Source organism: Brachyhypopomus gauderio, chromosome 11, assembly GCF_052324685.1.
Source record: "Brachyhypopomus gauderio isolate BG-103 chromosome 11, BGAUD_0.2, whole genome shotgun sequence".
Lineage (NCBI taxonomy): Eukaryota > Metazoa > Chordata > Actinopteri > Gymnotiformes > Hypopomidae > Brachyhypopomus > Brachyhypopomus gauderio.
Genome location: NC_135221.1, coordinates 17,551,876 through 17,569,134, shown reverse-complemented (window position 1 = coordinate 17,569,134; position 17,259 = coordinate 17,551,876). Strand labels below are relative to the sequence as shown.

The window sequence follows — 17,259 nt, the reverse complement described above, 5'->3', positions numbered from 1 at the left end:
TCACCCGTCTCATCTAATCTGTTCTCTCTCTTTCTCTCTCCCCTCTTCCTCCCTCTTTTTCTCCCTCTCCCTCTCTTTTCCACATCTCTCTCTCTCTCTCTCTCTTTCTCTAATGTATTTATATCTGCCCGCTTGTGATGTAGCCCTGCTCTTCGAGGCACCAACTACGACCGTGGCCAGCCCTGCAGTGTGTCTCCCTCGGTGACGACCCTTGGCCTCCCTCCCACCCACCCCAGATGCTCCTGGCCTACACCCGTCTAAACCCCGGTGTTAGGTGGAGGTGGTGGAGGAGGTGCAGGCTTGGCGCTGGGCAGGTCGAGGCCGCAGACACAGAACAGGGCGACGGTGTCCTTGCAACACCTGAAGGACCTCTGCGTGACGGGGCCAGTGGCTTAATGAGGTGTGTGTCTCCTCAGAAACAGGAGGGCGGGCCACACCGGGAGCAGCAGGCTTCTCCCGAGCTCAGCACATCAATGGCCTCCCCTCCTCTATGCTCTAGACCCTCCTCCTTCAAAAGGAGCCTTCAAAAGCAACAGCAGCCACATTCAGGAGGAGCAGGTTTGATTCAAAGACACGCAACCCACGTTGTGCAGCGCATATGCAGTCCTGCCAACAGTCATGTTACATTTCTATTATTCTAGAATTTATTATTTATACCTTAATGTAATATGATACAATTATATTTATTTATTGCAGGTATTGGCACGGTTATATTATATATATATATATATATATATATATATATATATATATATATATATATATATATATATATATATATAAGATGCAGTCTAGAACGACTGTTTTGTGTTGCCGTCTTGAGAGTTTTGGATCATGTACATTATCCATGTTTGGCTGCCGGCTCTGTTTCCCACTTTAATCAACAGACTCGATAAAGTTGCTCCACTTGGCACAGGCTCTACCGTATAGGTTGTTCCACGTCTCTCCACTAGATGTCACTGTGGCTCCCGGTTTGGCTGAGGCGTCGCTGTGCGTGAGCTACGATTCCCTCCTGTTTCTCTCCACTTCAACACCAAACTAACATGACACAATGGACTAGTGGGAGGGGGGGGGGGGGGGGGGGCGCATACATCGGCAACAACCCCCCCCCCCCCCCCCCCCTCCCACCGCCACTGCCACCTCCAAAGAGGAACACGGATCAATTCTTGACATTGTCACCATCTTTTTCGCAGCAAGGAACGTAGCAGTGTGTCAGACCGGAGCTTCCTACGAGCTAGAGAGCTGAATATAATGCTGCCCTCACTCAGCTAAGGAGGGGAGCAGACACATACACGACCCCCCCCCACATGTACCCAGCGCATTGTTATTAACTCTCATTATGGGCAGGATACAGCAATCCAGAGGGCAAGTGTTGGGACGTGGGGGTTGATGATGATGATGATGATGATGATGATGACGATGGTGGGGAAAAGATTAAGGATCCATTTTCGGCGCAGGGTAAACGGGGTTCGGGGAGGGACGGGTGTGTCCCGCACGGTCGAGGTGCGGGGAGTCGGCCCGGTTCGTGGGTGTGGAGCGGCGCGTAATGATGCTTGTGTTCCTGCTCAGCTGGAGGCCGCACCTGAATAAGAGCGAATCATCAGTGGTGGGTGGATGTTGTGGTGTAGTCAGTGGCAGGGAGGGGACAGGGGGGGGCACGAGGGAGGGGGCACGAGGGGGGGGGGGTGGTCACTGAGAGGTAAACGACATTAATGATCTGGCAGACGAAGTGATGTTGCATTTTAAGAGTCCCTCTTTTCCTTCTCTCTCTCTCTCTCTCTCTCTCTCTCTTCTCCACCACATGTGGATTTATGGCAAACAGGCATGATCAGAGAGGGGAGAACAAGAACTACACTCTGCTTGCTGACTGGTTACCATGGTGCTCCCATTTTGATCTTTTCAAGCACAGATAATTAAATGAGAGAGAAAAAAGAGATAGAGAGAGAGAGAGAAAAGATAGTGAGCAAGAAAGAGAGAGAGAGAGAGAGAAAAGATAGTGAGAGAGAGATAGAGAGAAAGAGAGAGAGAGAGAGAGAGAGAGAGAGAGAGAGAGAGAGAGAGAGAGAGAGAGAGAGAGAGAGAGAAAACAGACAAACAGGAGCCAGAGACAGTATGAAAGTGACAGGCAGTGCTGCTGGTGGTGGTGGTGGGTTGTGTGTGTGGGTGTGTGTGTGTGTGTGTGTGTGTGTGTGTGTGTGTGGGGGGGTGTTCTCTTGTGTTCGCAGCACTGAGGCATGTTTGTGTATTGTCTTCCAGGTCCCAATGTCCAAAGGAAGCAACACTTGGTTGTGTCTGATGTTGTATCCAATGTGTGCAATGCCCCAGAGATTTGAAGGGAGACTTCATGTGTGAGTCCACACAGCCGCCATCCAGTACCGACCTGATGCTTCGATCTGAGACTTACATCTCTGTCCAGTTCAACTTCCATTTTCATCATTCTGTGTATAATATCACTCACCAGAGATGCAGAGATGTATATAAATAAATATGACTTTGAATCAAATTGTGAACTGAATTAATATCAGTTACCTTGGAAACAAAGTTTTATGATATCTATATGCAATGACACAGCAAAGATTGTCTGCATTGTAGAGGCAAAAGTTCACATAGGGATGAAAGTATGTATAGGAGCAGAAGAATTCATCTTCATAGATTTTTCATGACCTAAAAAGACCTGTTTTGTTGTTTCCAAAATCAGTTATAATTATGACACTATACCCCAAGATACATGGGTCCAGTGCATTTCAAATTTTCACTCATTTATACTCATATCACAGTCTGCCCATCGCTCATCTGTCTTTGAAATATTGTTGAAGGAAGAAATGAATAAATTAACTGGCTATTCCAGCAGCTCTTTCATCAGCCTTAGCAGCACACACACACGCACACACGCACACACACACACACACACACACACACACACACAAGTTGTGTTTGTGAATCTGTCTCATGAGCAGCGGTGGCGATGGAGAGTATCCCCGGTGCAGGTACTGAACCTCGGGGCATGGTGGGTTTTGGCTGAGGTGGCTGCTGAGGGTATTGATTGGCATGAGAGAGAGAGAGAGAGAGAGAGAGAGAGAGAGAGAGAGAGAGAGAGAGAGAGAGAGAGAGAGAGAGAGAGAGAGAGAGAGAGAGAGAGAGAGAGAGAGAGACAGAAGGAGCAGGCTGGCAGTTTTATTGCATGTAAGGCTGTGAGATGTAAGGTGGAGAGAGGGATGTACCGGCCCAGCTCAGCAACTTCTTACTCCCACAGTGAGACGCCTGCGATTGCCTCACATATCGGCATTTGTAGCTAGCAAGAGAAATATATTGCAGGCTGATCAATGACTTTATGACCTATAGCATCTCAGCGTAAAGGGATGGCAGGATAACATTTTTTGCTGCTGCATCACACGTACAGGAAACAGCATTTTTTAAGGGGATGAAGAAGTGAGAAAAATGGATGTTGGAACTCAATAGCAAATTTGCACGTTTTTGTTAAGTCCCATTTAGAAAGACGGTGCTACGTGTTTGGTGTCAGACAATGGTTTGCTCTGCACATACCAGCAATCTTCTTCCTCATGAAGATAGGCTTGGGTAGTAACTCATCTCCGATGCACAGCAGTCCTGCTTCTCCTCGCCGGTGAAGACACTTCTGGATTGTGCTGCTTCTGGAAACAGTGCTGCTCATGTCAGAGGCCATTATTATTATTTTTTTTCTAAGTCTACCGTTCCCAAGTGCTTCGAAGTGCTAGAGAGACCAGGTTCTCCACGGTGTCTCACCCTGAAGAGCATTGTGAGGAGAGGATGTGCTTATTGTGCCAGGTCACTTTTTCAGCATGCTGCGCTCGTCCGGGTCATGGAGGAATCGTCCGGAACATTCCAGCACGCTCAGATGGCCAAGCAGTACCATCGCTGCAGTGTGAGCACGCTCGACTCCGCACGACATCGAGCCGCTTGTTGCCGGCCACTGCCAGAATCGTTGAGCGGGAAAACAACGTCAAAGGCATCGTGATCTCTCTCGTCCAGGGTTTGGGTCCAAAGGTCCTATGCGCTCTGTAACAAAACGACTGGCCGAAGACACGTCCAGATCTGCTTATCTTTGCCCGTACTCAAAGATTTCATGTCAGGCTCTCACTGGAGCCACATGGAGCTCTATCTGTTGGATTAACAGCACAGAAAGGTCAAGGTCACCGTACACAGACAGAGCCCATTTTCTAACATTTCCTTTGGGAAATTATAATTCAGCATAATGCAATGCATTATGCAATACACACACACACACACACACATATATATATATGTGTGTGTGTTTAAAATAAAGGTTTGTGTCCATACTAGCAATCACAGTTTAGAAGAGAAGAGAGGGGAGCAGCCCTCTGAGAATGACGATGAGGGGCCTATTGGATCTGAACCCGTGTTTTCTACCCCGCAACGCAGACTGCTGCCCTTTCTCATTACATGCTCAGCTCCACTCCCACTGGAGTGGCCTCATGCTTCTGTCTGATCACTCCAGCAGGTAGAAAGATGGGCAGGAAGATCAAAGGTTATTTCTATTATGCTGGGAAACTTCTGAGAGCACCCCCACAACCCATGCCTCCACCCCCCGCCTCCACCCCTGCCTCCACCCCAGTCTCCATACTTATACTGTTCTGTGCTAATCCTAATACTGCACTCTCCTGCTAACAATGGACCAGGAAATCGTTTGAAGTCTCAATCGAAGCTCATGGGAAATGGAGCTTTATCGCGGTGTAGCCCAGCTACCTTCTCAACATCTTAATAAACTCCAGCACCAGCTGTAGATCTCTGCCTTTTTGTAGGGCTGGGGGAGTGGATCAGGATATCATAGGCCATGCCTTGTCGCAGTGACCATGGACCGATGCTCAGGAAGTAATATTCCTGGTCTAAGCTGCCTCATTTATTTGTCGGTTGGCCCAGGGCTTTCCATACAGAGTTGCCCTCGCTCCCGTCGAGCAGGTCTGGGCGGCATGCTGTGGAAGGGCTTAAGGCCGGAGCTCCGGCCAAGATGTCCCAGCAATGGTGCCGTGACCCACCTGGCAAGCAGCTGGGCTAATGACAGACCATCTCACCATTGTGCCCGAGCTCCTAACAAACCCACAGTCCTTTGCCAGCTGCTGGGTTGTTCTCCTGGGCTGCCTGGCTGGGCTCCCGCATGGCCAATCCCTCTGGCGTCCACGTAGTCACTAGATGCAAACGCACACAAAACTACTTCTTCAATGTATTTACCTCCCGCCGTTCTTCCATTCAACCATTCAACCCTCCCACAATAAACCCAACGCTCGCCTGCTGTACCGCTGGGTGGGTGGGTGTGGAGTAATTGGCTCCATTTCCACTGTAGACCAGCTCCAGTCTTTTTCCTGGGGCCCACATGGAAAGCTTCCACCGGTGTGGTGCTGGCCCAGTTCCTACTCTTTGTCCAATCAGAACTCCCCTTGGTTCAAAGCACCAAGCCACACGGGGCTAACTTTAGTGATTATTTGGCCAATCCGAGGTTCTGTGTTCGTCTGTTCTACCTGGGTATCTTTTTCCAGGAAATGGGGGAAACCACTTTCTTCACTTGAACAGTTATCCTTGATCTTTAACCTGAATAAAAGTGTCCCATGGTACAGAGGACAAAGATGAATAATCCCCCCTCGCTACAACTCGGATGTGTTAATTCCCTCATTACCTGGTGGAGGCAGTGACCCAGACACCTTTGATGTTTGTTTTGCATATTTTTGGAAGTGTGAATAGCTAGCTCTCATCGCTCCATTGCCCTCTTGCTTGGGTTCCGAGAGCTGCTGCGGCTCCGTAGCTGTGCCAGTTAAATAAAGCTTCACACAATTAGGGTCCTCACGGCCTGGTAATGAATCCCTGGGCAGATGAGTAATGCATTGGCCTGTCTGTCGCTTGGATGACAGAGCTTTGTCTCCTTTAGTTGCGACCGGGCAACAAACGACAAATGAGGTGTGTCTGCTGACCGAGGGCTCCACCTGGAGTGGATGACCATTTGCTCGGTCTGGTGGATGTCGTGACTGGTTCTAGTGGTGCCGCAGATGTGATGGGCCCCGCGCATGACTTGATGACCTCGTTAACTGGCAGAAGCACCACTTGACGGCTCCGTTCGAGGCTCAGGACTAGTCTGTTTATAGCTCGGCATGTCATGTTTGGCAAGCTACTCTTTCCTGCCACCACATGGTCTATGTTCGGGTAGTGGCTCTTCCAGCAATTAGAAGTTGCGATGCCTCTAATCAGGTAGACAGCACAGGCTTCAAGCTTGAAGGCAAACGGTCTTCGAGAGACCTCAGCACGCCACGGCAGTCAAATGAGTTTTTAACGGAGGCCTGCACAGGTGCGCTCATTTCCTGCAAAACATTTGTTGAAAGCAGTAAACTCCTCCCCCATCTGTGTGATGAGGGGGTGCTAGCATGTGGTGTGGTGCCGTCTACCCGAGGCCTCCATCTGCTCCCTTCAGAGTCCCCGTCCCCAGGACACGTGCCTGGAGTGTGGCCTCTGTCCTCTGTCACTAGGGCGACTAGCGTGACAATTAGCGTGCTCTTAATTACACGGCCACCCTCCTCTCCTTTCGCCTGCACGTGCGCATTCAAAACACACGCTGCTTGCATCCTATTCTTGCCAAGATCGTGGGCGTGCTGGGGTGTTCGTCGCTACCGTTCGTCAGCCGAGTCTGCCACCGAGAGAGGTCGTACATCTGTGGATAGGCCAGTAGCAGGTCGCGGTTCATATGACGCTGCCAACGCACACCTACGGCTGGGGCGGGTCGTGAACAGGACAGAAAGGTCCCGCCCACTGAGACTGATTGACGGCAGGAGCAGAGAACTGGGATGAGTGAGGCTGGCTCACGCAGCTCCTCAGGGGGCAGCTCTTACCGAAAGGCAGGGATCTGTAGACGGATGACCGGAACCTAGCCCTCCTTCCCAGAAATGAAAACGCAGCATATTCAGACCCCACGCCGTGTGTACAATAGACGCGGGTAACTGGATGCTCCTGCGGGCAGATTAATCTCCTTGGCAGGGGTCTATCTAAAGACCGGCTTCCTTTTGATCAGTCATTTATCCATGGCTGTGGATAATTTGACACCTTTTTCTTTTGGCTTCTAATCTTAGCGCGTCTGTGCCGATGCAGTACAGGCACTCTAAGCTGATTAAACTGCTGTCCTTTCCGCACATTAAACTTTTAATGAGGGGAAGCCCAGTCAGGCTTTCCAGGGACTGTGACAGAAAGGTTAAGTGACTGGAGCCGTAATGTTGCAGTCACTGCTACGTGGATTTAGAAGCTGCAGGCGCTGGTCGTGTGGACCGAGCCACGCTCGCTTCGAGGCCGACGATATCCTGAGCCGCCGTGGTTGGCCGAGTGGGGTTTATATGTCACAGCTCTGTCTGGAACTCCCAATGGCACGGCGACTTTGCCACCGCCGCCATCCGAATACCCCCTGACACTTCCATTTACATGGCGTCTGTAAGCACAGACATGACATATTCTTTAAAAGCAGAAAAACCCATACATAGGAAACCAGTCCTTTAACGTGACGGTCCTTTCTTCATTCCAAGCTGATGTTGAAGCGCTAGAGCTGGAACATCAACTTTAGCCTTTAGGACATTTGTTTCGTGTCATTCATTGGTTATCTAAGGCTGATGCATGTAAGGTTTAAAAAGCCATGGTGGGCTGTACAAGACATCTCAAACAAGCCCCGAGCAGATCTCACTGTGCCTACGAGCCACCTATTTTCTAACCCTTTCACACATTAGTCGATATTAGCACAGCGTGTCAATGGAACCACCGTTCTATTGAATGGCGTGTGAATGCACCACACCGAGAATCACACGCATTCAGACCTTTGCAAGGAAGGAGAGGCGCACAAGAGAAAGATAACAAGCACGAAAACAAAAGCCCGGCATCTTGGTCTGCTGTTCGGGATCTGAATCATCGCATGGTGACATAAAAGCTTAGAACCCGCCTTGGCAAGAAAGCCCTGGGCTAACACAACCCCACTAACAACCCCTCTTTAAAAGCGAACTGTCTAGAGGCTTGTGAAAGCATATTCAATTGCTTTTTAGACAATGGAGAGCACGACGTTTCGCCCCTTTTTAGTTACACCGCATAGTGCAGTGAAATTTTATAGATAGAGAAATCAATCCTTATCATCTTGGTAATAGCGAAAAACGATGGTCCCTTGTAGCGTGGAACAGTTCATATAAATCAGTGGCAACAATCCAAGTCTAATGGGGCAACATGGGTGGAAGTGTCATGCCTTAACATACCTCTTTGTTTCCGCTCGGTCCTGTTGCCTGTTGTATTTCATTCCCCGTGGACAGGAGCTGTGGACTCTGTGGTTCAGCGTCAAGGCCAAGAAGAGACCAGTGGAATTGTCCACCATTCTCCACAATTAGCAAATGCAGCCTGGAAATAGTTTTTTTTTCTGCATACCTCCAGTGTGATTGTTCCCACACACACACACACACACACACACACACACACACACACACACACACACACACACACACACACACACACACACACATCTCTTGGCACAAAGTGTCACTAATCTGCTAATTGAGGTTAAAATAGGAGGCTTTTGGTGTATAAATAGCCATATAATTAGGATGGGTTGAGCTTTGCAAGTGTGTTTGCTTTGTCAACAGTACACACCGCAGGCAGTAAACAAGAACTAGCATGAACCGAAGCATTTAGCACAAATGCTGCACTGCGGGAGAATGATGAAAATAGCAATCCCGCTAACCTCTTAAGAGAAAAATAACCGCATCTCATTTGTTTCTGTACTTTAACCGAATAGCAAAATAACAATGAAGGCAGTCCTACAGGAGTGTCTGGGAACATCCAAACATTTTAATTTGGAAAACCAAGGTTTGGAAAACTCCAGCTCAGTGACATTTGTACCGTGTTGTTCTGCGAAAGCTGTTAAAGTTGAGGCGTCACACGCTTCCACGCAAGACGTGAAAACAACAGGCAGAGATATAACAGAGAATAACAGATAAATGTGGAATGGGATTGTTAAAAGGGCCGCTGATGTGAGCGATCTGGCTAAAAACTCTTGGGCGCTCCTTTGGTTGTTGGCAATACCGATGCAATTCCTGCAGAAAAATTTCCCAGCATGCCCGTGCCGCTGCTCTGAATGGGTTTATTGAGAGCTGCATTACTGTGGCAGACAAACAACCAGTGGTACTGCTGGATGAGTGGGCGTGTGACACGCCATCTTCCCAGAATGCCCGGGTGAGGGTATAAATCTGAGGCGAAATTTGGTTGGCTCCATTTCAGGAGCAGGTTAAGCCAGCGGTAATGTGCTTTATGGGATGGTTGTGGCCTCCGGAAGGCTCCCTGCTCTCCTATGTGAAGGATACAGTTTGGAGACGTGTCTGGTGTGTCTGGAAGCCCATTGGTCATGCCTGATTTTAAGAATTTTGGATACAGGAAAGAAAGTTTAGCAGGGGACATCACTCTGGTGCTGGATAGAAACTTCCTCCTCTCCTTCTATTTGACACACTTACTGTGAACCTGGAAGGTTTTCACAAATATGTGGTAGGAAGTCAGGATTACACCGCTCTTCATCGAAAACCACATGCTCCACATTTTCTATAATGATACAGAACAGGTTTATTACGTAAGCGAATGCACTTCTGTCTCCTGTTCAAAGTTGCCACTGTTGAGCGGGTCACAGTTGTTCTTTACAGTGGGTTTGCCACCTCGCTTGTGCCATTGTAAAAATGTCAGAGGTCGCCGGTGTCTCCAATGCTTCCCATATGCAAATTAAAGACTGTCCCCGTTTTGATCTCATTTTACCATTAATAGTGACGACCTGTCATTTCAATGTCTCACAGAACGCGTCAGAACCAACAGTCAAGCGAAGAGCTGGAGGGAAGCCTCTGTAATTGTGTTGTACACTTCATGACTGTGTATGCATTAGCATTTAAATTAATCTCTGGTCCCGAATAGCACGCGGACCTGCCCAGTGTCAACCCGCAGGGCACTTAGCCACGGTGGCGATGCCAGCTCACCCCCGCCCCTTATTATACTACCACCCCCCTGTCACTAACCCAGCACAATAGGGGAAAGTAGAGCTGCAGGATAGGTGACATCTGTTGTCGTCTGGCACTACAACTGGGGGGGGGGGGGGGGGGGGGGGCACCGCATCGCATCGCCGGCCAATAAGGATCTGTGTGTTTGTGTGAGGGGACGGTAATGTGAGGGGGTAATTAATGCACAGCTGGGCTTTTATCCCGGCCTGCTGCAGTGGCATTACCACTGGAGGCCGCTGATAGAGGCCAGTTGATAGGGACACATCCACACTGTCCCACGGGGAGGTGCTCTGTGCCGGCCAGAGATGCAGACGTCTCCCCGGGGGGGCTGCTGAGGGGTCGTGATGACACGCGGGGGTTCCAGTTTGGTGGCTTGGTGCCACGATGCTGGTTGGCAGTCAAGCTGGGCTTGCGTGCTTTGCTATCAAGCTGGGATGAGTGAGCAAATTTGGAGGCTCTAAGGCAGTGTGGAAAAGGAGAGAGAGAGAGAGAGAGAGAGAGAGAGAGAGAGAGAGAGAGAGAGAGAGAGAGAGAGAGAGAGGAAGTGGGAGAAGGAGTGAGGGAGGGAGAGAGAGAGGGGGGGAGGGAGAGAGAGAGGGTGGGAGAAAAACAGAGAGGAGATCAGAATCAGAATTACAGAGTGTGTGACTTTATGACCCTTTTCAAATACATGTTCACTTTTCTCAGCCATGGCAACCATATACACCAGGAACAAAAATTGTTTGATTCATGTTTTACAATCTTTTTAAGATTAATTAGATCTAAAGCTAAATATTACATAAGATCTATATGATTTTGATCTTCTGGTTACAAACTGAAACCATATACCCTCATAATCGGTCTGTTAAGGCAGCAACAGTTTAAAATACCCCGTTCAGACCATCTTCTTTAAGGATTACTAGCATCTAATACATGTAGTTTTTAGACCTAAGGGAGTATATGTCAGAGCTATTTATAACAAAATCAAGTCTTCTCTAAAATACTGCATACTTATAGAGTGAATAAAGATTAAAATGAATAAATATAAATAACAGCTAATTTAGCTGGTTAACAAGATAAATAAAATCAACGAAGGAACGCAGGTGTCTTTGGGCTGGAGCAAACAGTGCATGTGTGTGTCTGAGAGCAGGCGCATATTTTAAATGACGCCGTCTACCCAAAGGAGTCAGGAGAATCGAATTAGGGTACGAGAAAACAGAAGAGGAGAGGAAGTATATAAGCTTGGGAAATAAAACCATTAATCTTCATGAGATCCCCTTAGGAAATCATATAAAAATAATGCACTATTGTATTCTATTATGCCATTATAAGCCTGGGCACAAAAGTTCTGCTGAACTTTGAGCGGCGGAAATATGCGCCCTGTCTCGGGTTCGGTTTTGCTAATTCTTCGATTTCGTGAATACGCGCAGCGGTGCGTTCAGAAGTGTTCCCCTCGACGCTGTGATTTTTAAGGTGTTCGAGTTTGACGTCACGTTTCGAAAGAACCGTTCGCTTGGGATCCGTGTTCGTTCTGCTACTGTCGTCTCTTTCACGGATGCCTGTGATGAATGGGTTGCCAATATATTCGAAGTGTCTGAATTCACTCAGACACTTCGTAGTCTTCATATATAAAACCCATTTAAAGAGACCTCTGAAAAGCACCGAACTACAGTACTTTATACTTTGCCAAGGTGCCAGATTTTTTCTTTTTTTCATACAACAGGAGATCATTTGTACTTTGGCTCTTTTTGTCTCTGCTTTTGAGCAGGATGAAAGGTCATAGCTTTATACCCGCTCACACCTCTCTACCAAGATGCTTTTTTTAAATTAGTGCATCTCTCTGCAATGTATGCAAGCGTCCCCCGTTTTTGGCCATGACGAAGGAGGACTCACTCCGTTTTTATCCTAATGGCTCTGTAAGCAGAAGACATCTTGTGAAGAAATTTCAAACATGACCGGCGAGTCAGAGAAGATGGGGGAGAGGGTGCTGGGCGGGGGGAGGGGTGGGGGGGGGTATGTCTTTGGGGGTGGGGCTGTGAGTCCCACTGGACTCCTCACTGGAGTCACTCACTGGAGTCACTCACTGGAGTCACTTTGGAGTTGAGGGAATACGACGTGGTCCAATTTACTTGCTCGGTGGCGGAAAGCTCCGGAGATTCCTCAAAGGGCCGTCGCCGCCTCTGGCATGCGAGGCGGCTGGTACAGCTGAGGTGCAATTTCCCCGTCGTCGAGCACTAAGCTCTTGATCTGTCTGCTGAGTGCTTACCTCGCTCGCCTTTGAACCCTAATCTCTCGGCCCGGTCGGAAGGAAAAAAAAGAAACACAAATGAAATGAGCTCACCCACGCCACCGTCCCCCAGCTGGGCTCCTCCACAGGGACGAGGGGGGGGGGGGGGGGGCAAAGAAGCAAAAACAAAAGTAAAATCACGCAAGGCTGCTATTTGTCGCCCTTTCATGGGCCATCATTCCCCAGCCTGGCATGGAATGATTAAGTGATCCCTTTCCCCCTTTTGCCAGTTGCCCTTTAGGGTCAAACAGGGTGGTGACAGTTGGAATTAAAACATTGCGGCCACGCTGAGTGACCTTTTAAAAGAAACAGGGGCACAGCAATGACCCAGCTTGTTATCACAAAATGAGCAGCGTTATGACATGGCGCCATGGAAATGACCTAAAGCACAGTTCTCTGAGGTAACATCATCATCATCATCATCATCATCATCATTGCAGTACACACACTCAATTAGTCCTGCAAAGAAACTCCATCACTCTTCAAAGTCCTCTTTACACAGCACATGCTGTCATCGTAGGCTTAATGTAGTCATAAGTCATATGTGCATTTGAATATCTGGTGTAGGGCAATCTCCTAGACGTCCAATTACAGGCTCAGTATTGGCCCATGATGCATCAGGCAGCACGTGCCTCATACCTGCTCAGGTGAGCATGGGCCATATGGCGGCAGGTCCGTTTCTCATGCTCTCACGCAGGCACGTGGAAATGCGAATGCGATGAAACAAAACAAAATCTCTCCAAAGAGTAATTTACTCTTAAACCCAAGTGCTGAAATGGACCTTACTCAGTATAGCAGCTGGGTGTCTGTGAGAGATGAAACAAGAGTGTAACACGTTCACGTGACTTTTAAACAAGTGTATTTCTCCACAGGGCAATTGAGGATCAAAGGTTCTAAATAAACCAGGCATTAGGTTCTAAATAAACCACTGGATGATGAACGCTGAGAGGAAGGCGGCCACGTCGTAGCCTCTGGATGTTCTGTCTGACCTTCATTTGAGTTTAATACGAATGGCTACAGGAGAACCGAGAGGAACCCTTTGTTCTTGCTTGTTTGGGGCCTTCATTGCCCACTGTCTCAGCTTGGAGAAGAACCACATGAAATAAGTAAGGCTTTTAACGAAAGGCATTAATGATTGAAAGGATTCTCCAATCTCAGTGGAGTCCACCTGTTCCTTATTAAATTGACTGGACATGATTAGGAAAGACACCTGTCTGTGTAAGGTCTTGCAAACGATAGCGGATATCAGGGTGAAAACCAAGCCATAAGATCAAAAGAATTGTTTCTAGACCTAAAAGAGAGGATTGTGTCAAGACAAGAATGCAAGAAAAAATCTGCTGCATTAAAAGTGATCCATAGCATAGTAGCTTCTATCCATCATTCTCAAATGGAAGAAGCTATAACCTTCAACATATCTTTCAGGTAGTCACCCAGCTAAGCTGTTGGGAAAGAGGGGCTTTGTAAGCAAAAACCCCACAGGTCACTATGAATGAGATCCAGTGTTGCTTTGTGGGAAAACCTCAAACGACAACCACCCGGGCAGCACTCCACCAATCAGAGCTCTATGTTTGGACTTTGCCAAAAGGCATCTGAACAACTTTCAGACCACAAGGAGCAAGATGATGAAACAAATAAAGGATTCATTGGTCATAATTCCCGGAAAGCAAGCGTTGAGCACCACCTCATTAATACCACCCCTGCAGTCAAACACAGTAGTGGCAGCATCACGCTCTGTGGATGTTTTTCTGTGATAGGGACTGGTTGCCTGGTCAGGTTAGAGGGAAAGATGGATGCAGAAAAATATAAATCAGTCCTGGTTGAAAATCTATTCCAGAAGGCCCAAAGTCTCAGGTTGGGTTAAGGTTTACATTTCAACAAGTCAGCGACCCCAAGACATACTGCCAAGAAAACACAGGAGAGGCTTCGGGAAAACTTTGTGAAACTTCTGCCGTGGCCCAGCAGGAGTTCGGACCCAAACCCGAGAGACTATCTCTAGAGAGACCTGAAAATGGCTGTGCACCTACGCTCCTCATCCAACCTGTCTGAGCTTGAAAGATTCTGCCAAGAAGAAGGTGAGAAGCGTCCAACAGAAAGGTGTGCCAAACTCGTAGGATCATTACCAAAAAGACTTGAGGCTGTCATTGCTGTCAAAGGTGCTTTAACCAAGCAAGTGATGGGTCTGAATATTTATGCAAATGCAATATATCAGTCTCTTATTTTGAATGCCTTTAATACCATTTAACAAATATTCCAAAAAACTCATTTTTTTCCCTTTGTGATTGTAGAGTATTGTGTGTAGATTTATGAGGGGAAAAATGAGTTGAATCCATTTTAAGTCTGAAACATACCAAAATGTGGAAAACTTGAAAGGGTCTGAAAACTTTCTGAATACACTACATCTCTCTAAAGAAGTCTCAGGAAGTAGGTGTTATTTTTCCAAAAGTTGAATAAGAGACTCCTTGGAATGGAGGAAAACAGTGTGGATATGCTCTGTGTAGCCAACAGAAAACTTAAACTGGACTGAAAATGCATACAAAAATGTAAATCCTGCTGTATTTACATTCAAATGTAAAAAAAGTCAAGTCTATACTTAATTAAAAAGGGGGGTAATCACATATCTTAGTCAATATACTCAGCCAAAGCAACGTATTAATGGAATATTGTCATGTTTGACGATATATACAATTTATACAGCTTGGGCTGCCTTTCCTCTGACTGTATTTTCATCCTGACTCTCCACCTCAGCCTCATTAGAGAGAGAGAGAGAGAGAGCATTCCTCCCTCAGTTCACGGCTCTCCACTGGGGAACGTTGTTCATTAGTTTGAGTTGTTGCCAGTATTATGTACATTGTTAATGCTCAACAAAAAGGTGGTGAACAGGAATGCCAGCGAGGAGACGCAGGCCAGATACGTTCATGCCTCGAGCAAGTGGACCCTGCTGGACAGGCCAAATGAGGATCATGTGCTTGAATCACATCAAATAATAAAGCCTATTAATATTTGTTTCACTTTTAAAGAGGGGCTCATTGATGATCATGGTAGTGTGTGTGTATATATACACAAAAGAAATTCCCTGAATAATAGATCAGATTGCGTAAAACACTGGATGAAAAAGAAGTCTAGAAACATTATGAACACTTTGTAAAATGTCCTCTGGTGCCAAAAGAGATCCAGAAAACGTGGCTTTCAAATCCAAATGCACTGCATGTCTAAATGGCAGCGTGCTGGATGCTTTGAATACGTTGAATACGTTTCACTTCCAGTCTGGCTCACTGGTAGTGTCGTTTGGTTTTATGTTTGATGATACTTATGTTTCCTACACAAACATGAGTAATATTAAACATAAAACCAAATGATTTTGGATGTCTTACATCAGCCTTTGGTCACTTGGTTCCAGCTGAATGTTAAAAAGCTGATATCAGATATCAGTGATTGTTTTTGAACACTGACCATTTCTGTCCATCTGCTAGGCTGGTTGGAGGGGTCAGGAAAGACGAATTTGTGCAAGTTTTGGCTTCTACTTTTGTCAAAAATGTACTTGCATTTTGTGTCATTCAGCAGCTCTCGGGACAAGGAATTTTTCTACAGGTAAGCAGTTGGGTGTTTCAATCCCCCTAAAAAAGTGCAAAAAAGCACAAAAATCAGACTGTGGACAAATACAGTGTGTTGCCATTTAACGGAGACAGAATGACGGAAAAGCACAAGTCCACAAAACAGTGCGAAGCCAAACTTCAAAATGCCATTTATGGTGACGGACTACAGGTCTTGCACCTTTGTGTTGCTGACATGAAATTAACCTCGCAAATCCTCTCTGTGCGACATCCCAGAATCGCTGAGGGCCTGGAACCGGATATTCATCTATATGTCTTTGGAGTTAATGTATTCAGGTCATTCATTATGTACAACAAAAGGTCTTATGAATATTGCGGAGGCTCGAGGTCAACACTTTTGCTTCTGGGTAATTATTTCAATTCTCGAGAGATGCTGTCAGTTTCCTACAGCCCTCTACGACTGGGGCTGTTTTGAATCACCTCAGCTGTAGCATGCTACCGGTCTCTGTCATGGCAGCTCACCACAGGATTTGTGGAGCTCTGTATGGCTGGGCTGTCTATGAAACTGATTGAGCAGTGCATAAATTACTGAGCCATGAGGCTTATTCGGGCAGCCATTTTCACCCCGAAGCCTCACATTTTATCTGAACAACAGTGCATATTCCTCGCTTCTTTTCCTTGAGAATACATGTCTAAGGGTATTGTCACAGAGTCATGGGAGACAGACGCTTCTTTCCTGAATAGCGTGTGAATCTATGAAGTCCATTTGAATGAATGACCAAATGTTCCCAAGGGCAAACAAGACTGGAATTCTCTTGATTAAAAATATATGCCATCTCTCGTAAATGCCACCATTGAGGAAAAAAGGAATTACAGATTCCCTTTCTAACAAAGGGAAGTGCTGCACTTCTAAAAGTCCTCCAAAGGCAAATGGTAATTCACAAGGTTCTGGAGCACTGTTTTCAAGCTGAAGGCATGTGCTGCCGTAACACTGTTGGACATGAACACCGGGGGCCTTGCGTTGAATCACAGTGCCATTGTCTGCTGTCGCTCCAGCTGCGGTCAAAGCCCCACTGAAGCTCCATCCAGCCTGGCTCAGTGCCAGCTGTTAGCCCCTTCGTCACCAAGCCCACTGGTGTGTAGTTCTGCTGACCAGGGACAAGTGATGGATTAACGCCTGCAGTATCGTCATCATCAAGAGTGCATGGGGAGGACAGAGCAAGCCGGACGAGTTCAGCGATGACCAAGAGGATGATGGAGAAGCCAGTTCGGCCTGGGACAAATTAGGATGCTCCCTCGACAAAGGGACCTTCATTCAGCACCCTTACAACCCTTAGAAGTGATCAGGCCCATGGACTAACTATACAGGTGAGCGATGGTGCATGTCGCATCTGCGTGATGTGGATCG

At 47.2% G+C, this 17,259-nt stretch overlaps 1 protein-coding gene across 4 annotated transcripts in view; it reads left to right on the top strand.

The window, feature by feature from the left end:
- Positions 1-2,430, top strand: part of LOC143527328 (uncharacterized) — a 29,468-nt gene extending 27,038 nt beyond the window's left edge. For 2 of the 4 annotated variants that reach the window (XR_013134084.1, XR_013134083.1), the window contains exon 3: positions 144-374. Coding sequence is in view for 1 of the 4 variants with exons in the window: in XM_077022478.1 (XP_076878593.1) it covers positions 417-558; positions 888-990; positions 2,257-2,296 (285 nt within the window). In the remaining 3 variants the exon portion in view is untranslated. Of the gene's footprint in view, positions 1-143; positions 375-416; positions 560-887; positions 991-2,256 lie in introns of those variants that run through there. The other 2 variants (XM_077022478.1, XR_013134085.1) reach the window with 2 other exon arrangements.
- The last annotated feature ends 14,829 nt before the right edge of the window (positions 2,431-17,259 follow it).